The following is a 23,296-nucleotide window of genomic DNA, read 5'->3' on the forward strand; positions in this document are numbered from 1 at the left end:
AAAATAACTGGATGCATTTACAAAATTCATTAAAAAGAGCACCAAAATTCATTTATCAAAATTTTAATAATAATGTTCTAAAAAAAGTATATAAAATATATTAAAAATCTAATATTTTTAAAAATTTTATATAAGCATAGTAAAAAATCTAATTACACACAACAGTGTACATCAAACATTGCAAACTTGTAAAGCATACTACATTCACGGAATTTCTAGTTGAATGTGACAATCTGCGATGTATGTTTTTGAGCAGGGGATACCCAAATGATTTACTTGATGTAGTGACTCAGGAAGTTGTTACTAAACGTCAAATTGGATTTTATAAACCCATATTGAACAAGCCCATGGTCAACCTGGCAGATTCACATGATGTGCATACTACTATTACTAGAACAACTTTTCAACAAAACAACATATTCATGAAATCTTTTATCACCACATTCACTTACGATCACAGTTTGATAAAAGATGTTTTGATTCACAATTGGAGCATTGTTATGGAAGACAACTTGTGTCATAACATGTTGCCCAACACAGTGAACGTGGTATATAAGAAAGGGAAATCTTTTAAAGAAATATTGAAATATGGTTGTTATGATCGTAATAAGAAAAATAGAGGTATGGTGAAATGTGGTGCCTGTAAATGGTGTCATAAAATTAACACAGGTTCCATTTTTAAAATCAGAGACATCACATATAGAATTAGACATACATACAATTGTAAAAGCAAAGCGATAGTGTATCTTGCCCAGTGCAACCAATGCACAGCATTTTATATAGGCAAAACCGAGAGGATGTTTACTTGTAGGTTGTAAGAGCATGATTATGCCATCAAAAAAAGCAATAAACATAATGCTTTAGCCAAGCATATAAAAGAATTTCCTTCTCATTCTTTCGGTTTTGCCATTATAGATCATGTTACTATTAGTGATAGGTCTGCTTGGCCAGTATTATTAGAACTGAAAGAATTAAGATGGCAAATATTGACACAATCTGATACATGGCCAGGTCTCAATGAGAGAACATCTATCACTCCAGTATTAAAACTTAGTGTTGCACAGGGGAAAAATACATTAATATTCAGAATTATGCTTTACAAGTTTGCAATGTTTGATGTACAGTGTTGTGTGTAATTAGATTTTTTACTATGCTTATATAAAATTTTTAAAAATATTAGATTTTTAATATATTTTATATACGTTTTTTTAGAACATTATTATTAGAATTTTGATAAATTAATTTTGGTGCTCTTTTTAATGAATTTTGTAAATACATCGTTATTTTGGTAACCAACCAGTAGATGGCGCATTACTGATAACCAATATGTGAAAAGGAAATGACATCATCAGATTGTTTATCAGCTGACAATTTGAAATTATATAAGGAAATGACATCACTGCTGCTGTTTGAAGAAGTTTGACATAGATCAAACGAAAAGCGCTTCACAGTTTATTTGATTTGAGCTTTTGTCTTCAATAAAATATCTTTTTGGCAAACCAATTAAATATTTAAGTAATTAAATATATTTAAAGATATAGACATAAACTTAGAATACAAGATTAAAACACATGTAATAAAACCATTTGAAAATAATACCCACAGTAATACCTAAAAAAAAAAAAAGGTTAAAAACCTGTATTAAAAATGTATAATAAAAATCTTGTGCAAATTGTACCCTGAAAACTAAGCATATAATGGTGCTGAAGCCATGCGTAAACATGAAAAATATATTATAACTTGAGCTTTTTTTCTTTAAAATGGAGACAGTAGTGGCATTGTCATTAATACCAAGTGTGTGAATAGCCCCTAATCTAAACATCCAAGCTAGCTATGTGGCTTCAAGGAAATCTTTCCCAGGTCCACCTCTAGGATTCATTGTTTTTCTAAAATGGAAAAAAAAATGACTGAAATTATTACAGAGGTTGGAATGTCTATAGAGGGCATTATTTTCATTACATTTGGAGATATCATAGTTATGTTCATAAATACACTTTCTTAATTGTGTGTCAGTTTTGCCCATGTAAAATGCTAGGCAAGTAGAGCAGGCTGCTAAATAAACCAAGCCCTTACTAGAGCAATTCTCATCCTGTATGTGAATAATGGATTTTAGATCGTTGTCGAGGTAAATATATTTTTTATAGAAATGTGTTTACACTGGTGGGTCCCCTTCATGTTCTTTGAAGCATTTAAAGACTTGATAGATTCTAATATGTTTTTGATATTGCTTGTCCCCTTAAAAATAAACTTGGGTTTAAGTCTCACTGTGTTTCTTATTCCATCATCACTTGTCAAGATACCTCAGTTCTTTTGAATAATGTGTTTAATTATGTTGGAACCAGCATTGTATTGTAGAACTTCAAGTTGTTTCTAAGGCTGATTGGGTTTCCTTGCTTAAGAGTGTTCTGCAGACAGTGAAGTCTGGTGTTTATGTTCCCATACATGGCTCTAGTGCTAGTTTGGCTAGAGACCTTTGTTTCATACAATTATGAGGACAGTGGTGATTTCTTGTTGATGCTGTTTAGAAATTCTGATTCTTTGGAAGGTGAACTTAAGTCCAAACAAGTGTTGCCCTTTTTTTTCCAAAGATTTAGTGATGCTTTTGCTTAGGAGCAGTCTGGAACTACCCCAAAGCTAGGCAGAGTATATGACCTTGTAGAGGATGAGGTGTACTATTCTGTGGGTGTCTCCCCCCTCCTCTTACCAGCATTGGCATATGTTTATAAAACTACCTGCAGAACCAGTATCTAATCCAGCAGTCCCTAAAATGGTTCAGAGGAAATATAGGGTTTCCTAGGATATAAGACCTTTTTCTCATTTGACTGCTGACTCACCTGCCTGCTCAAATAAAAGGTCCTTGGCTTCATCTAATCTAGTGCCTCCTGATTTAAGTGGGAAAATGGTTAGATATTCAGGGCACAAGGATGTTTCTTTCTACTAATGAATACTAAATTATCAAGGCTATATGTTATAATTTATTTTACAGTGTGCATACAGTCGCTGTATCCTTATCCCAAGAGCAAAATTCTTATATGAATGAAAGTGTTTCTAATTTGACTTGGGTTTCAAAACATATTTTGAGAGGTGTACTTGCATTTCTTAATGTATCTGTACATTCTACTTCTGTTGTATTAAGACTGTGTGCTTGGTTACATTCTCAGAGCTTCTCTAATGATTTTAAAAAGCTGAAATTTTGAATGCATTCTTTGGTTCTGAACTGGTGTTTGGGCCCTCTGTTACACTGATTCTCAAACAATGTCGAGACGGAAGTAAATTAATGCATGGGGTACCTAGGATGTTTCATGTACCCAAATTTTCCCCAGACAAGTTGCCTTCCATCAAGGGGCAGAACAAACCAAAATCCCAACCAAACAAAAGTCAGGGGTCAAAAAGGAAATGGCAGGAGGATGATCAAATCCAAATGAGAGGTTCCTTTGTGAAAAAATCAACCCCCTGCAAAAGAATGACTATGCCAAGTCACAGAGCACCCATGCTCTTCCTTCTCGTCTTCTTTCCCCAGGCTCTCTCTCATCCCTGCTGCCTGGGTCACAGATAGTCTCAGACAAATGGGTTCTGAGAATAATTCGGAGAGGATACACTTGGCAGTGGATAAAAAATCATTCCCCTTCCAAGGGATTTCCCCCACACCCACCAGATCAGACAAAGCTGTTTCCTGCAGTGCTCCATCAAATGATAGAAGCAGAGGTAATAGAACCAGTGCCTGTGGTATACAAAAGCAAAGGTTTTTATTTCAAAATCTTTTTAGTAGAAAAAAGGAACAATCCTGGAGACCTGTTCTAAATTAGTCCTTTCTAAACACCTTTATAAAGTTCCAGATTCAAAATGACCCCCCTTACAATCGGTCGTAGTGTTGCTTCCAGACCACTGTTGAGACCAGATCTCAAGTACGCTTCTTATCGTATTCCTCTTCCCAGTTTAAGGAATTTTTTTGAGATTTGCTGTGTCTGATGTACATTATCAGTTTTCTGCATTACTGTTTGGATTATCTACTGTGTTTGTGTTTACAAAGTGTCTGGCCCTAGTGATTGCCTATTGCAAAACCCTGTGCGTTCACATTTTCCTTATTTATATGACTTGATCTGTGCAAATTCTTTATCCAGATGCTTGGAGCCCTTGGACAAAGTTGCATCCCTCCTTTCCCACCTGGAATTGAAATTGAACCTTCAAAAGTCCTTCATCTCGCCCTCTCAATGAATGTTCTTCCTGGGTGTTGGATAGACACATTAAAAAGTTTTTTTCTTCCAGAAGACCAGGTTCTGACTTATCAGGGAATTTTCTTGGATTTCTCTGTCCTTTATGTGGCCTTAGCAAGACAGAGTTCTCCAAAATTCTAGGCTTTATAGCATCTCATCCTCATATACCACTAACCAGACTATACATCAAAAATGTTGTGGTACTTGAATTATTAGACCTAGCACCTTTATCTCTTCCGTTTTAAGATACAGGAACAGGGAATTTGTGAAGTAAACTGCAATGATAGAAGGATCAGATTACTTTGAATCCAGGACTTCCTTTCTCTGTTCAGATCCCAGCCCAGTCTGTCCAGATAGACTATTTAGATTTTCCATGGGGAGAAGTGTCCATGGTAGCTGAAGTGCAAGGCTTGTGGGGTCCTCAGGACATGCCAAAGCACATGAATGTGAAAGAGGTGTTGGGAGTGATTCGTGCCTTAAAAGTTCTTAATCACTTATGGCCTCGGGGGATAATTGCAGTAACCCTCTTTTGGTCCATGCAAAGTTGGCTGTCCCTTCCAATGGAATTGGCTAAGGGAAATTACCACAAGCTTCTTCTCATACTGGATCTGCTTATACAGCATCTGAAGCAAATGGTGCACCCCAACTTAGAGCAATTGCAATTGACAGCCATGATGATTCTGTTTTGATGCCCTTTAGGCACTTGCATGAGAATGTGCAGCAGGTAGTTAAGGAGGCAAGAAAACCTGCAAGTAGAACATCTTACACTTACATTTACAAGTGGGAGAGGTTTTCTAGTTGGTGCCTAGCCAGTAACAGCGTATCTGAAAGGATTTCAACCCCTCTTATTTAAACGTGTGCACTACTGAGAGATGGTTTGTTATATGCTTATATCTAGGTGCATCTTGTGACTATCTCCGGTAGTCTGCCAATGGATCCCCTCTCTCATCACTTTTTTTTGTGATCAAGCAGCTTATGGAAGGACTGTTGCGTGTGAGATCCCCTTGTGATGTCTACATCCTGGCCCAGTAATCAAGGAGCCTCAATTCTCACCACTAACACCAATGAGGGGCGTGCACATTGGGAAGGATAACAAGTACACACACAGTAAACTACACTTTCCCTTAAGAGCACACAGAGATCACAGTCAGTCTGGGACTGGTTTCTCCCTTTCTCTCCAGGTCCCCAATAAGACTCCTAACTGGCACAGCTATACGGTATAGAACTCAGCCTAATGGTCAAGCTAAAACCTCCAGCACCCTCTTTGTCCAACCAGTGCTTCATGTCCTTGCCCAAGTAGCTGATACACACTTTAAGCCTTAATTTAGGACAGTCTCAAATACATAAAAAAAAACATTTAAGCTGTACTTCACTGTATTCCTGACTGTGTCTAAGAGAAATTATTGTACCCTGGTTAACTTACAGAACAACAAGGTATATGTGTTTAGCGGATGTTCATGTCTGGTCAAAGACAAAATACAAAATGCCCAGTCTTTGTCAGAGTTCTTAAATTAATATTTCAAATATTACTGCTGGGGTAGCTCGCAGCATGATATCACTTCTTGTCATCTGACTGTCCCAGGTGAAACCCCCTCTGATGCAGCTGTTAGCATTTAGCATCTACCTGTGAAAATACATAAACAGGGACTTTTATTAGGTCTAAGGCAGATCCTAGAAGTCATAAAACAATAAAAAACTTTCAAGACAATACAAAAAAAAACTTCTAGTTCTAGACATTGTACCTCCTGTTGCACTGAAACTGAAATATAACATGTCTCTTGTTTATGGCCCACCCATAAAGTAACTTAATTTAAACTATTCTTAAGTTTTGCAAGTTAATCTCCTGTGTTTGTCTCCCCTGTTAAAATATATACATCTAAACAGTTAACAATAGTGCATATACATTTCTGCTCAGTACTTTACAAAATCTCTCTTCAGCACACGTCTGTACAATATGACACAGTCCTAATACATCTGTAACACAAGCATATGAATCATGTTATTAACCATTTACAAAATTCCAGACAACTCTGCTGGTAGTATCTCCCTTTTGTTACACTTCTATATAAATCGTGTTAATATTCAAAAATGACATATAATCATTTACAAAATTCCAGATAGCCGGGAGGGCAGTATCTCCTTTCGCTACAGTGACTATTTTGGTTGCTGCTGTTCCAGTAACTTCAGATTTGACATATTTGCGTTGTACAGCATGTTTGTGATTTCTTGTATACATCTGTCCCATCTTTCACAAAAATAACATCAAATTTTAATTCAGTTTCTTTGCCAGCTGCTTCAGCTTTAGGTTGTAGACTTTTCCATTGGTTTTGGATTCTTAGATTGTATTGAACCTGGAATGAAGGTAATCTTTTGCAGTTTCTGTCATAGTAGTGCTTCTGCCTGTTGATTTCTTTTCCTAATTTATGTTGCTTCCAGGGCATCAGCATTGTAGGTAATATTTGTGGCCTCCAGGCCCTCAACTGTGAGATAGTGAGAAATTGCTGTAGAATATTTATGAATTCCTGCATTGTAAGAGGATGATCCTCATACCTTTTTCCATGGCTTGCTGTTTAGAGTTTCTTCAGTGTTATTTTTTTACCTGTCTTATTGGACCAAGGATTTATTTATTTTATTTTTTTATTTATTTTATTTATCATTTGTTGACCAGGAAAGTCCGACTAGGTTCCACAGAGCCTGTTTTTAGCGGAGGCCCGGGGAGAAATGCTCCAGATGTATGTCTTTGGAATGTGGGAGGAAACCGGAGTACCCGGAGGAAACCCACGCGAACACAGGGAGAACATGAAAACTCAACACAGAAGGCACCTCAGCCGAGAATCGAACCGGTGAACCTCTTGCTGTGAGGTGACCACGTTAACCGCTGCACCACTGCGCCGCCCATTTATTTATTTTACATTTGTTAACTGGGATAGTCCAGCTGGAAACATGTCCATTTTCAGTGAAGGCCCGAGGAGAAAAGCTCCAAAGAGACAATTTTTACAGAACATACAGGCAAACTTGGGTACATATTTCATCTAGATCCATTAGGATATCTAGTTATTGACACTTACAGGTATAACTAAAGACACTACAGACAGATACAGTTTACAAGGAATAGTGTGGACTGAATGCAATGTTCTGGAATTTCCATTCAGGAACAGATCTTTAGATATCCTGAATTTTTTTTTTTTTAATATCAGCTATGACAACATCCAGTATCCCCTGTCCAGATAATGTAACATTTAACGCAGTAATCACATCTGCAATTTTCTTGTCTGCCACTTAAATTATTTCATGGAACGTGGAATCCATACACATGCAATACATGACATTTCTGAACTGAAACAGATCAATACCCACTCTTGTCTCCAGACTTTCTGGAACTAGATATAGTATCATTTCTTCTTTTGGGTTGTTAAGGTACATTTAATATATGGCATAATTCAAAACTGCCTGCTGTCTTTGAACTGACATTCTAGACCAACATTTTGCTCTTTCTTTCACCTTACTACTCCCTGATGTGATTCTTATATGCTGTCAAAATGTAATTTCACAGTTATGAGAACTTTTGTTTTGTTAGCTTTGAACTTTGGGCCTTGACCAAAGTTATCACTTAATTGAAAGTAAAATAGGACTGAATTTGTTTTCCAGCTGACTGTTTTTGCTCAGGCTATGTTTTTTAGTGGATTGTCTTTCAGTAACTAAGTCTTTGTCAATACACTTTTGAAATTGTTTTACAACTTTGATATTACCCAAAGAATCTGTAGTTCATCAGTATTTCTTCAAGCTTTTGTGGTAAATATAGTATACTTAACAATATTTGCAGTGTGAAGTTCATTGCCTGATTAATATTTCACTTTCAGGCCATGTGTGGTTTATTTTCCTTTACAATTTCAGGAATGCCTTGTACGAGGACTTATGAGCGTCTTTGCAAAGGTCTGTGGTGTGTTTTCACTTGAATGAACTTCTTTATCTTAAGTGTGTTCATAGAAAGTATTGTTAACAGTTCGTGTTTGCCTCTTGTGCACATTCTAATGCTCGTGGCCCATAGGGAGTTGATCTGGCCTGGTGTAGGATCATAGCTGTTACACTGTTTAATAGTAATCTAATTGCAGCTTAATTTATTAACATCACAGTATTTTAATGTTAGCGCCTCTGTCATATTTCATGAGCATCTCAAAACTCATTTCTTTAGATATTCATTTCCAGCTTACATCTTGTTCTAACACCTTTCTTAAAGGTATAGTTATCTCAGATATGTCTGGTATAAACTTCGTATGATCCTTTCGAAACATTCTAATGCCTGTTGTATTTTGGCCTTGGCATTTTCAAAACTGCTCGAGTTCTTTTGTGGAAAAAGTTGCAATGATTTAAAAAACAAAAAAATAATAATTTGTAGTTTCTTTTTTTAATTTAGCAATTTTTTTAAATTTTTGTATTACTTTAACCATTCTTGACCTAGGTTAACAGTGTACACACAGCTCTTTATCATCTTACCACTCTAGACTAGGCAACTTAAAAGTATGTTCTGACCAGATATTACCCTCCTCATCCTTATCTAGTTTAGTTTAAATTTCATGTTGTGCTGATCAATTCTCAGTACTTATTTTATCAGTTTGAGTTGCCAACCTGACAGAAGTGTCTCGAGCACATTCACACTTCACAATGTCAATCAACAACATGCATTTTTTTGAAATCATGTTTTTTGCCTTTGTACATCTTAGAAAATATTTTCTAGTGAAGATTCTGCAAGTTTAAATGAACAAATCTTCTTGTCATGCTTTTATAGTCTCACACACACACTGCAAACTTGAATTAAAATTGCACAGTGTCGGGCTCGTTAGCACAGATGGATAGTGCCCTGACTGTATTCCATGCACTTGGGATTTGATTAGCAGTCCCAGCTCTGGAGGAAATGGGCAAAGAGACAGAAGAATGAAGATGGTGTAATCCACATGCCTCTTCTGAGTAGTGGGACGAGATTGCTTGCACTGCAGGCATGCTGGGCGGTGTGATTTCCTTGAGGAGATTGGGGAAATTACTGCCCTTCCTTTGGGGGTGGGAGGCTAACATGGATGGAGCACTGTTTTAATGAAGGTATGTCCTTCATGACCAGCCCATTGCATGTGCTGTAACAGGTTTATGCAGCTAGGGCTGTTGAGGAAGTAAAATATCCCTCTAACAAGAAGACTGCTGCTCTGGAACGGACTCCTCATTCACATAAAACTAAGTTCTTCCTGTTGATATTCAAGTGCAGATTGTATCGGTGGATGGGAAATGGAAAGTTTCCCCTAGGACTGCTCCCTGCACTACTAATGGATAGAGGCAGCTCCTAAATGCTTTATCCCATGCATGTGTCCCCTCAGATTGTCTGTGGTATGATCCCAGTTGTTCTTACTACAGGTAACATATAATTAATTGAACATGGGATAGACAAGGTCATTCTCTAGCCAAGCAGGATAAGTTAATATGAGCACAAAAAAAGAGAAGTTGGCTAGTTTTAAAATGGCCTGCAAGGGCAGCTAGCCAAGTACTTACCTGTGAACCTATGCAATCCTGATGGCCATCCAAATAATGGTCACCCCCATTTGGTCTTGTCTGGTGATGGGAATGAATGGGGTGATTTGTCTTGTAGTGGGCTGTTGATCGGCAGACAGCAGGGGCAAAAAGTGCAAAAAACCCCCCAGCATTTTCTGCAACCCCCATCTTGGATTTTTTGCATCATTTTCTTTCATATCCATTAGTGTTGAACGCACGTGGATTTTCTCATTTTTGCCTTATTAGACGTTTCAGTTGAGCCATACTTTCGCTGGTGATTATATTTGACTCTTAAAGACAGTGTGATTGTTTAGTTCTGGCTTTATAACATTCACAGAGAGGATTCTTCTTCTTTCGGCCCCTCCCGTTGGGGGTCACCACAGCTGATCAACTGTTTCCATTTCTTCCTGTCCTCTGCATCTTGCTATGTCACACCAACCACCTGCATGTCCTCTCTCACCACATCCATAAACGTTATCTTAGGCCTTCCTCTTTTCCTGTTACCTGGCAGCTTCATCCTTAGCATTTTTTTCCCAATATACTATGCATTCCTCCTCAGCACATGTCCAAACCAAGGTAATCTTGCCTCTCTGGCTTTGTCTCCAAACCTTCCCACCTGGGCTGTCCCTCTAATATACTTATTGCTAATCCTGTCCATCCTTGTCACACCCAGTGCAAGTCTTAACATCTTCAACTCTGCCACGTCAAGCTCTGACTCCTGCCTTTTTGTCAGTGCCACTGTTTCCAACCCATATAACATAGCTGGTCTCACTACCCTCTTGTAGACCTTCCCTTTCACTCTTACTGGTACTAGTCTGTTACAAATCACTTCTGACACTCTTCTCCACCCACTCCATCCTGCCTGTACTCTCTTCACCTCTCTTCCACACTCACTATTACTCTGAACTGTTGTTCCCAAGTGCTTAAACTTATCCACCTTCGCCACCTCTACTCCTTGCATCCTCACCATTCCTCTATCCTCCCTCTCATTCACACACATATATTCTGTCTTAGTCCTGCTGACCTTCATTCCTTTTCTCTCTAGAGCATATCTCCACCTCTCCAGGGTCGTCTCCACCTGTTCCCTACTCTCACAACAGATCACCATGTCATCTGCAAACATCATAGTCCACGGGGACTCCTGTCTGATCTCGTCTGTCAACCTGTCCATCACCATTGCAAATAAGAAAGGGTTCAGAGCTGATCCTTGATGTAATCCCACCTCCATCTTAAATGCATCCGTCAATCCCACCGCAGACCTCACCGCTGTCACACTACCCTCGTACATATCCTGTACCACTCTTGCATACTTTTCTGACACTCCCGACTTCCTCATACAATATCACAACTTTTCTCTAGGCACCCTGTCATATGCTTTCTCTAAGTCCACAAAGACACAATGCAACTCCTTCTGACCTTCTCTGTACTTCTCCATCAACATTCACAGAGAGGATATATGGGCTAATGTCCATAACCTCTGTATTCTAACTCCTTTCCATAGAAGCAAGACGACATGCTTTTCACTGCAATTAGCTCATGATTATTAAAGCTAATGTCCATAACCTCTGTATTCTAACTCCTTTCCATAGAAGCGAGATGACATGCTTTTCACTGCAATTAGCTCATGATTATTAAAGCTGTGTGCCCATATATCTGAAACTCAAATGGGCACATCAGTTGATAATAGGGCCCCCCCCAACAGCATTTTTCTAGACTGAAAAGTGCACTGAGGAATCAGTGACAGATTGCAATATAGTCTTTAACCAGAAAAAAGCACTCATTTTTCTGATACAGATTAGAATTTTTTTGAGAATTGAATAAGGGCCTATAATGGCTGGATAATAGAAGGTACAACCAGGGACGTCGGGAGGCATACGCACTGTACTGAAATCAGTACAACTTATGTAGAAGGGGGGTAGCATTTTAAATGTTCACTTTTCTTTGTTTTCGCGCTTTACTGCACGATGACGTCAGTGCAGACAGTAGCTCCAGCCTCCGCACATGTATTTCCGGCCGACCAGCCAGTAGCGCATCAGGGCAGCCAGTCAGGAGCTCCGCACATGTATTTCCGGCCAACCGGCCAGTTCAAATGCTTTAGGAGGAAGCGTTAACTTCATGCTTTCCGAGCGGGAAGCGGATCCGTTATGGTGGTTTCACGAGTCACAACCAAGGGTGCCAGCTCAAATGCTTTTTTGGCCGAAGCGGGAGAAGGAATATAGATTGGAAATTAATAGAATAAGAAGGTGGCATCATAATGGGGATGTTACAAGTGCAAGACCTTTTTGCTGACAGGTATGTTTTTAAGGTGGTTTTAAATTGCAGGCAAAATGAGATATTTCTAATGTTTGTTGGGAGAGAGTTTCACAATTTAGCAACATATACAAAGTATGAGTCACCACTAGGAGTTTTAGATTTTTGAGTAAGCATTAAGTGTTAGTTCAGTGAACTCACGTCTCTATGAGGTGAGCTCCGGCGTAATAACTGTCTGGTGGCACACCATCGGCCTGGGCTGTAGAGGATGCTGTGGGAGTGTAAGGTAATAGATTTAGTGGCTCGTGTGAGTTAAGGGACCGAAGTCCAAGACAGTGATGTGTTCAGTTAATGTTATTTGCAAATGTCAAGTGATATCAGACAACCTCTCAAGTTTGGCTGAATGGACTACATGCTAGTCAAAACTGACAAGGCATACAGGAGATTAGGAAGTAGAGGTGCTTCAGCTGTGGTCTTTTGTGCATGGTCTGATGTAAGAGGTTTGACTTCATAAAGAAGTCCTACTTTATGCTTGCTTTTGTGAAGAGCATAATGGATATACTGATCGAATCTTAATGTGTGGTCAGTAATTATACCCAGTAGTTTCATGTTTTGTACTAGTTCAAATCTAGTATTACTGACATATTTTTAAGTCATACTGGTTTCATTGGCGGATTGGAGGTGAAAATAATTTTCTTTGGACTTGCATTTACTTTTTATTGCTGAAGCCATTTTTCAGTTTTTATAAAGGAATACTGTAGGCCATCTTGGTGCTGTGTGACTGAAGAGGCAGCGCATACTAGTGTTGAATCACCTGCATTTTGCATTGTGTTTGATAGGAGAGGCTGCATGCATTTTAATTATAAATATATTAAAGAACAATGGTGCTAATATTAAACCTTGTGGCACACCTAATACTGTTTCCTGAGGTGCTGACAGCTTATCTGCCCAGGGTAACCAGTGTGTTGGGTGGTTAAAAAATTGCAGACTTTTGCCTCATATTTGATCTGATCAATATCTGTATTGTATCTGTGCTTTTTAAATATTGCAATGCTTGAAATTTGATGGTGCAGTGGTAGCAACGTAGCATTGATGCCTCACAGCTGTAGGTTCTTGGGTTTGGTTCTTGGCTGGGGTGCCTTCTTTGTGGTGGGGGGGGCTGTATCTTCTCCCTGTGTTTGTGTGGGTTTGCTTTTGTGTCCTCCCATGTTACAAAGACATGTCTGCATTATTTTTTCCTGGGCCTCTGCTGAGAATTGTGTTTTTTTTTTTTTTTTTTTTTTGTTCCAAGTCAGACTGTCCTGTTTAACAAATTGGCAGGCATTTAAATTTCAGACTTCAGGTTTCTGAATATTTACTTCCTTATATATTTGATGGTGCAGTGGCAGTATTGTTGCCTCACAGCTGTAGGTTTTCTGGTTTGATTCTTGGCTGGGGTGCCTTCTGTGTAGAGTCTGCATCTTATCCCTGTGTTTGTGACATAGTAAAACAACTTTATATTCTAGCAATAAATATATACTAACACAACCTTTTTTATGGCAATTGTTTTAAGTTATGACTGAAATTTGTCCTTATTTTTGGGACTGTAATACCCTGTTATTGGCTTTGTCCAGGTTTTTTGTGCTAAGGTTGACCGCTATGGCAAGAACTGAATTCACTGAATATGTTTGAGGGCTGAATTCCTCATTACTGGTTTGTCCAGGTGTTTTGTGCTAAGAGGTTGATTTGCTATGGTGAGAACTGAATTAATTAAATGATAGCCATTTAAGTTTCAGTCTTCCTCTTTCACAAAGCAGGTGATTTGGCATAGTGGTATGTTCTGACTGTTTTGCACAGTGACCTTGGCAGTAAAATGTATGATGGTAACACAGCATTTTATTCTAGCAGCTTTCCAAGATTATACAAGCAATGTTTAATGTGTTCCTGTTTTTTGGCCTTTTGACGCACCCCAATAAATTTGGCTTTTTCCAGACTTCTTGTGCTGCAGAGTTGAGATGTAGTTGAGTATTGCGTAGATTTTACAAGGAACTGAGAGCTGCAGGGGAAGAGAAGTTTAGTGCTGATTATGCTAAGTCGGCTCACATTGCTAGTAGCACAAAATGTTGTGTACTTGCTTTTAATGCAGAAGGTTGTTGGTTCTACTCCCATAAGCGGTGAATGCTGCTTTACTGAAAGTTAAGACACTAACTATGAGCCTGTTATCAGTTTGCCATCCATTTCCTATTGCAATATTACTAGCTTATTAATATAATTTAGGCAATTTATTCCTCAGGGGCATCGGACACTATTTTTCAGTGAAGTCATGAAATATAAAGGTGATTGCTAGCAGCAACCTCTTCCTTAGTTTTAGATTTATTTAACGTGGAATTATTTAGATGACTTTTTACTACTTCAGAGATTGTGCATATTTACTGATAATGGTGGACTGTAGAAGTTTGACTAGACTTTTATGATGGAAATGTTCTGAATTGGGCAGTTTTGTTTCATTGTTTACTGGAAAAATGTTCAAAGCAATAGGAAGGTGTATCAAGCACATGTATGTTTCATATGCAAGGGGCTTATGATTTAAAAGCAGCCCAGAATTATCTGCCACGGGTAAAATGTATTTTTCTTTGAATGTGGGTTTTAATGTTTCAATGAATGTGAGTTTCAAGGGCAGAGAAATTTTAATGCCAAGTTTGTTTAGCAGATGTCTTAGTGTTTGTGCTGTAAAATGCAAAATAAAACTTTCAAATGAAGTTCAAATCATCATAGAAGTAAATCAATATGCACACTAGTGTTTATGGTAAATGGAGTGAAATAGCAAAGTAATGGATCATTGGAATGGCTGCAGGGGGAGGCTCCATTCGACCATGGTTTTGTGAGGGGGAAGGGCGGCAAACTTAGACAGCCCCAGCTGAACTATACCTCCCAACTGTCCAGATTTTCAAAGAATGAATAGATTTTTTGTTTATTTTTGGTTTGTTCCTCAATTTGTGGTTTTCTGGCAAATGATTTAGGAATTAAGTCACTAAATAATGACACTAGTTTCAGACTTTATAACCTTCAGAAAAATGCATGCTAAAATAAGACCTGTTCTATCAACTGTCCCAGTTTATACAAGAGCAATTTTTAGTACTGTTTATATGTTCCCTCAATATATTTGGCCTTGTCCAGATTTATTGCATTAACAGGTTGAGGGGTACATGCAAATTGCTTTATAGAATTAGGCATAGCCAAACCTCAACTGTCCCTGATTTTAGCTCAAAATGTTGCTCTTCCCCTAATGATCCCTCCACAAAATAGCAATTTTGGAAGAAAACATAGAGCGTTTACTTTTATAAATAACTGTAATTATCAGTTATACATTACTTTTATTTCAGAAATGCATAAGCTGCTCTAAGTTAACTGTGCTCATATTAAAATGGTGTCCCTCCTTTGACAGGTTCCTAGCTGTATTGTCTGGCAATTTTTATATTTTTGCATCACATTTTTGGTCCGTTTTTCATAAAATTGCAGTTTTCTGGCAAATTAGTGGCAAATTGTTAAAGACTGAAGTTAGAAAATAATGCAGACATTTCAGTTTCAGATTTCATACCATTCAGAAAATTTGTACTGATGCAAGACCTACTACTATTATCTTTCTAAGTTTATAAGAGCAATATTTAAAAAAAAAATGTCCTTATTTTTGGGCCTTTGCCTCAGTTGATTTATGAGTTTGTTGCTGTAAGAGGTTGAGAGGTGTGTGTGGTAGGTAGCATACCTCTCAACTGTCCAAATTTTGCAGAATGTCCAGATTTTTGCCCCATAGTTCTGTTCCTCATAAATTTTGTGATTTTCTAGAAAATCATTGAAGGCTGAAGTTGCTAAATGACACACATTTGAGCTTCAGACTTCATGTCCTTTAGAAAAATTCATACTAGCACAAATCCTGTTCTAGCAACTTTCTAAGTTCACGAGAACATTATTTAACATCTGTCCCTGTATTTTAGGCTTTGTCCATATTTCTTGCACTAAGAGGTAGGTAGGGGTGTGTGTGTGTGTGTGTGTGTGTGTGTGTGTGTGTGTGTGTGTGTGTGTGTGTGTGTGTGTGTGTGTGTGTGTGTGTGTGTGTGTGTGTGAGTGAATGAAACATCCTAGTTAGTGGTAGCAGGTGGTTAGTAATTTACTCAAGCTCAAAACCTGTACCTTAGTTACAGAAAACAAAAGCATAAAGTCTCTACCCCAACTACCATGCTGCATTTTTCAAAGAACTGACATTTCAGGTTAATTTTCAATTCAAGGAACAGAGTTTGAGTGAATTTATATTATATTACTGAAGAGGCATTACAGCGAATGCCTCCATCGACACTAAAAGAGCGAACCGTGAATTACGAGAATGGCCGTAGCTTGGCTGGGGAGGGGGGTAGCAGTTTGAGAGCTGTCAGTACAAATTTGAAAATTCTAGCTACACCCCTGGGTACAACAGTGGTCTTTGCTGAAGTTTGAGAGGTATTCTGTGTTGGAGCATTTAGGCCTTTTGGATGTGGTGGTGGTGTGCCTTTTCAAAGGGCATTTTTGGCTTGCTTAACATCTCCCTTATTTTTCTAACTTGAAGAGTACATGTAAATATTGATTTTTTTTTTTTTGGATACAAGGTATGGCATAGTGGTAGCATTAAGGTCTAAAACATTTAAAAGTACAAGAAATGAGGGTTTGTGTCCTTTTAGTAGGACTTACTTATGGGTCTAGGTAGTGTAGAAACCATTTTCATGCAGTCATTTCTCAGTGTTGAGGTTTCTGTTTGTTGCATATTCTTTTTGTTACTAACGTGCCTAAGTGAAAACTACTATGACAGATTTGGCCTTTGGAATCTAGTTACTGAATTTTTGAAATTAGAGCTGGTTGTATGTCCATGTCTGTACTGCGGGATTCAGTTAGTAACCAAGCCTATTTGGTAGTATATTTGTAGTATTCAGAATATAAAAAAGCAAAGTTAACATTACAGTTTGACACTTGAGGTCTGGTATTCTTGGTTACTTTATCTTTGTAAAGCAGAATTGATATTTTTTTTATCTTACTTAAGGATCTGAGATTAACGAGCACATGCAAAGACTTGCAGACTAAAATTCATATGATGGAATGTAGCTTAGTAGGTGTGTTTTAAAGGCTTAATTTTTCTGTTATTTCTCAGTGCCTGTTTTAATGCTGGTGGGGTTTAGATATGAACATCTAAATGTATATAGTTTTATTAACTTGACAGTCTGAATGCAATGTACTTGTTTTTCATTTAGTCAAAATGTTTTACAGCACTTAGGACTATTGTCTGTCCATCAGTCCTGAAATATCCAAAATGGCCAGGCTGCAAACAGAACTAGATGTCAGTTATACTTTATTCCAAAGCACGCACACATAGAAGCAGAAACAAACAATCTGATGATGTCATTTTCATCCATTCCTCAACCTGTGGGTCTCTGATCCGACTTGACCACTTTCCAAAGCTTAGGCTCCAAAGCTTGAACTCCTCCTCTAACCACAATGCCTGATTACCCCAGATCTCATTTGCCCCACTACATGAAACATCGGGATCTGATCGCTCAACCTCTGCTGAGAGTTTCTAATGAAGTTTTTTTTGCAGATAATTCAGTTTACTCTTCTCTCCTATTACTTTTCTCTCTTGCCCTATCACTGAGGGGTTGCCTGACTGTCCCTCTCTGGAGGCATTTGGGGGGGGGTGCTTATCCTTGCACCCATAAGCCTGGCCCATCTCATCTAAAAACCTCTTGTTCCATCTGTGAGGGATTTCACCCTTGTGCGTTGGCCAACCACTGCAGCAAACTGATTTTGAAGGGCCTGATTCCTTCTTGCCTTCTACTTCAGGGGCCCAAACCACCACCAAAAAGAACACAGGAAATGTTCCCCGGGCAAGTCTGCCTCAACATCCAGCGAGCCTCCTAAAAAGGCTTCTAGAGAATTGGATACAACATCCTCTGATCTGAGTAAATCTGATTCCCCTCCTCAGACCAAGCTCCTCTTTTGGGACCAAATCAGACTGCATCAGGATCACCCTTTTGGGACAGATACCCCAAAACATCCTGTAGACCACGTATTCCATCAGGTCATCTCATAGCCTTTCCAGATCTGAGTTGGTTAGGCTTATGAGACAATTCCTTCAGACAGAGATCCGGATGGAGGTTTTACCAGCTCTGTCCCCCAGTGGGCCCATGAGCCGACTTTCTCTTTTTAGGCCTTTTGCTCCTTCTGTGATCTGACCTCCTGCTTTGGAGTCCTCTGTTCCAAAGGCCCCAACAGTTGAGGTGTCAGAACTGGTAGTGATCATCTCTCTGACCGACTCCTACAGCTTCCCTGACTCGCTCGGCTCTGATTACCTCAGAGCAGAGTGGTTGTTGGAGTTGAAGCCTCGACGTTGGTTCCGGGGTGGGGGGGGGGTGTTGACTTTAACTCAGAAGTTTTCATAGCCATAGCTTCTCCTTGGAGCCTTGGCATTCTACAGCTGGGCACGAACTCCCCCTTTAGAGTGGATGGCTCGTGAGGCTTGATTGTGTTCTGCCTGACCGCTTTGGTTCTGGGGAGGATGTCTTCATTGTCTCTGGGACCGTCTGCCTTAGAGGTGATGGAGAGGGTTTTCTCTTTACCAAGGAGATCCTCAGCTCCAATGCTTTGGGATCCACCCCTTACCACCTCAGTTGCTGTCTCTTAAGACCCCCACGTCTTCCACCACTGGGACAGCCGGACCAACAAAGACTTCGTTATTCGACCCTTGAAACCCCAGTTCTGTTCAGATACTTCTCCAGAGCATCCCACCAAGGAGGTACCCTTGAAGAGAAGATGCCAGAGAAGGCATCTGGATTCTCCCCAAGAATCTGTCACAGAACACACCAATATTGAGGAAGACGAAGGGTCCTTGAGATCTCCACCTGAGGATGTCTCATTTAGAGACATCTTAGAAATCGTGAGCCAAAAAGGTGGTTGGTCTACCCAAAACCCTCACTCAGAGGAAACTGTTGGAGTCTTTTGTGTCTAGCCCATCTACATCTTGGGTGTCCTCCCCTGCTGATGTACTCTTCGACTTAGTATCAACCAAAGCATGGAAGGAGCTGGACACTGTACAACCTGTCCACAAACGTGCAGAAAGGATTCTTAGTGCCCCAACAGACAGATCACATTGGACCAAAGGAATCCCAATAAATACCATGGTTGTTGCGACAGCCACCAAAAAGAATCTCACTCAGGAAAGCTCCACTATCCATCCCCCTAACAGGGAGGCTAGGGCCATGGACAGATTTGGCAATAGAGTTTACACTTCAGCCACTTTCACCCTATAAGCCTTAAACTGTCTTTCTTCTACTAGGCTACAGAGGGATTTAATCAAAGAACTCTCTAGCTATGCCTCAGAGTCTGTCTGCTGAGGAATGGAAGGTCTTTTCCTCCAGAATAGCCACTGTACAGTCATTTTCCAACACATCTGTAAAGTTAATTTCCCACACTGCAGAGGGCATCTCTAGGGCCTCCAGTTCAGGCATTACCATTGGGCGTCATGCCTAGATGTGGCTGTGTGACTTTGTGGAACCTTTCAAGGGGTCATTCTTCAGTGCACCCTTTGGATCGTCATTGTTTGGGCCCACTGTCGGAGAGAGAGAGACACCAGCGAGAAAGATGGAAAGCCTTGTCTGCCATCGAAATCCAGTTTTCTACCTGACAAAGATCCTTCTCTAGGAATCAATGTGGTAAAAAATTGTTGTTTAAAAAGTCTCCGAGATTCTTTTCAGGAATCTCAGGGAGATTTTTCTCCCAGAGCCAGAGGGGTAAACAATAATGGTAGACGCCACCCACACAGAAGAGGGGATCTGTAAAATCAAGGATCCTGAGATTCATTCTCGGAGGACACTTTCAGCACTCCTGAGGGGTTGCCTGACTGTCCCTCTCTGGAGGCATTTGGGGGGTGCTTATCCTTGCACCCATAAGCCTGGATAGTAGTCACAATCTGTGGATGCAAAGGATCATATCAAAAGGCTGTTCATTCCCATTTTGAAAACATCCCAAACCAAACGTCCCTCCCTGATGTTCCACCCAATCAAAGGGAATTGGCAGCTATGGATTGAAAAGCTACTGGACAAGAGAGTCGTCTAGAAGACCCCCCCAGATCAGATCAGGGATTTACTTAAGATTCCTTTTAGTACCATAAAGGACAGAGAGTATCTGAGGCCAGAACTGGACCTGACATCCCTGAACAAGTCAGTAAATAACTCAAAATTCAGGATGGTCATGGGTCCAGTCCATTCTACCTCTATTACAAATGGATGACTGGATCTGCTTGGTAGACCTGAAGGACATGTACTATCATATCAAAACGAACATGGTCCAGAAGGTGTCTCCGCTTTAGGCTGGGAGTCAATCAGTTCCAGTTCAGAATTCTCCTTTTTGGTCTCATCACAGCCCCCAGGGTGTTCACAACTCACATGAGACTGCAGGGATTCCACATGTTTTCTTACCTGGATGATTGGCTCCTCGTCACTCCACCAGGCATCTACTTATTCAAGCCAGGGATTATTTGTTGCACCTTGCCCCTACCATAGGCATAACTGTCAACATGCAGAAATCACACTTGGACCCTGTCCCAGCAATAGACTTTATAGGACCGCATCTGGACATATCCAAAATCCTGGCCTTTCTCCCTCCAGATAGAATTTCCACTCTGAGTCTGCATATCAGACAAATTCTGTAAGTATGAAATCCGCCAGAGAAGTTGGTTATAAGAGCACTGGGGTCTTTGGCTGCTACAATTATTGTGTGAACTTACAGCAAGACTGCACATGAGAATTCTGCAATGGACAGTAGCAGTCCAATGGTCCTTGCACCAACATACACTGAGCTATCGATCAAACTTTCAAGAGTGTGCAAAGACTCGCGTCTCTTGTGGCTTCATTCTTCAAATATCGAACAAGGTTGTCCCTCTGCCCTCCCCCCCCCCCATGTCACATTGACCATAGACTCCTCCCCAATAGGGTGGGAGTGGGGCATTTCCAGGTATGGATGGTCCTTTGCATGTGGAATGTCACAGGAGACCAATCTGAATATCAACGTCATAGAGATGAAAGCGGTCCTCCTAGCTTTGCAAGCCCTGCATAGCTTTATTCCTCTAGGGACTGTTGTGATACAAACAGACAATATGTCAGTTTGGTACATCAACAAGCAAGGAAGAACCAGGTATTACTTACTGTCTCAAGAAGCAATGAGAGGGTGGCAGTGGGAGATCTCTATCAACTGCTTTCTAATTCCAATGCACATTTAGGGGGAGTGCAACATTCTAGCGGATAGACTGAGCAGAGTCTTGCTGATGCATCAAAAGTGGTCTCTAAAAAGTACAGTTGTGTACACTTGCCATAAATGTAGATGTTTGAGTGTATTCACTATTGCAGTCATTACATTTGGGTTATCTGCTAGCAGGTTGCCCTCAGTCGGCCTGATTAACAAAGTCTTGGGTCCTGTGTGTGTTGCTGTCCCTTCTTCTATGACGTCAGGGGTATAAAACATGCAGCCGATGCCATTACATCAGTTTTTCTTGCCCCAGGTGTCAGGTGCCCCCCTAATGGGGAGCAAATAAACACAAAGGGTATACCTCCAACCAAAAGCAAATACACCAAAAAGGCTTTTAAGCATAGTAAAGAAAAGGAGAGGTATGGTCAGAAAAAATTAGGGGGCTGGAGGGAGGGTAACCAGGACTGCAACAGTGAATACACTCTAACATCTACATTTATGGTAAGTGTACACAACTGTACTATGTTCTTCGTGTTTCACTGTTGCAGTCATTACATTTGGGTAGATTCCCAAAGCTATGGTTGGGAGGAGGAGTTTATACAGCATTAGGGCAGCTATAAGGCCCTGCAAGACAGCAGTGGCAAAGCCAGCTCTGGATTTGGAAAAAATTGGTAAATGATGGTGCTTGGTGAATGTATATATAGAACTCCAGGTAGCAACTTCTAGGATATCCTTGGTAGGAACACCTCTGAGAAAGGCTGCAGAAGTAGATGCAGCCCTGGTGGAGTGAGATCTGATCCCGTGGGGGATAGGTTTTCCATGGTGCTTATAGCAGAAATGAATGCAATGGCTTATCCATTTAGAAATGGTTTGTTTTGAAATAGCCTTCCCCTCTGCCCCTGCAGCAAATGCTACCAACAATTGTTCAGATTTTCTTCAAGATTTAGTCCTGTCCAAGTAGAATCTTAGTTGTCGGTGCACATCCAAGGTATGCAGAATCCATTCCCCTTTGTTCTGTGGTTTGGGGAAGAAGGTTGGCAAATGAATGGACTGATTAAGAGCCACACTGGAAACCACCTTGGGCATGAAGGATGGATTGATCCTGAGAGATACCCTGTCCGCATGAAAGATGATACAAGGCTCCACTGCCATAAGGGCCTGTAATTCAGATATCCTTCTAGCTGAAGTGATTGCTAAAAGGAAGGCTCTTTTCCAAGAAAGAAATTTTAAGTCTGCAGTAGCAACTGGCTCGAAAGGAGGTAGAGTGAGTTTCTCCAAAACAACGTTAAGGTCCCAGGCAGGGGTAGGAGCTCTCCTGGGTGGTCTCATTTTTTTTGCCCCTCTGAGATACTGCTTGAGCAGAGGATGAGGGAAGAGGGGTGGTTCTGTTATAGTGAGCTGAAATAGCTGAGGCGTGGATTTTAATGGAGAAAAAAGACAGGCCCTTGTAAAGCATCTCCGTTAAGTATTGCAAAATCTGAGGTAAATTGGGTGCTGCTGTGTTCATCCCTAAAGACTGGTTCCAGGCACAGAATTTCCATTTCTTTTCCATTTGTCAGCATAAGATTTTCTAGTACTAGGTCTTCTCGCCTCCAAGATGACATCCATCACAGGTTTGCTGAGGAATGATAAGGGTGAATTTAAGTGATTAGCCAGGCTGCAAGGTCCAATGTTGGAAGCTGAGAGTGCAGAATTTGGTTCTCCTGCTGAGACAGCAGGGAAGGGGTCTGAGGCAGGTGCCATGGAAATATTTGCGACACACTGCGCAGGAGGGGGTACCAGTGTTGGCGCGACCAGTCTGGAGCAATCAAAATCATCCTTGCTTTGTCCTGTTTGACTTTTAGTAGAACTTTGGAGAGCCGAGGCAGAGGGGGAAAGGCGTAGACTGATAGATTTTTCCAGCTGAAGGACAGAGCACAGAGCATCCACTTTCCAGTTCTGGGGGGAGGCAAATAGATCTATGTCTGGGCTCCCCCATTCGCTTGTCAACATGTTGAAAATCTGTGGTTCCAGTTTCCACTCGTGTGGCACCATGAGGATGTCCTTCATGGATGCATCTG

General features: G+C 40.3%; 1 protein-coding gene across 1 annotated transcript in view; it reads left to right on the forward strand.

The window, feature by feature from the left end:
- Nucleotides 1-242: 242 nt before the first annotated feature.
- The window catches only part of SERAC1 (serine active site containing 1), a gene marked incomplete in the record, with an annotated part of 923,851 nt that continues 900,797 nt past the window's right edge, over nt 243-23,296 (forward strand). The window contains 1 exon segment of the mRNA XM_044063262.1: nt 243-621. Within this exon segment, the coding sequence (XP_043919197.1) occupies nt 243-621 (379 nt within the window).

The sequence above is a fragment of the Protopterus annectens genome, chromosome 1.part0, assembly GCF_019279795.1.
Source record: "Protopterus annectens isolate FY-2018-M chromosome 1.part0, PAN1.0, whole genome shotgun sequence".
Lineage (NCBI taxonomy): Eukaryota > Metazoa > Chordata > Ceratodontiformes > Protopteridae > Protopterus > Protopterus annectens.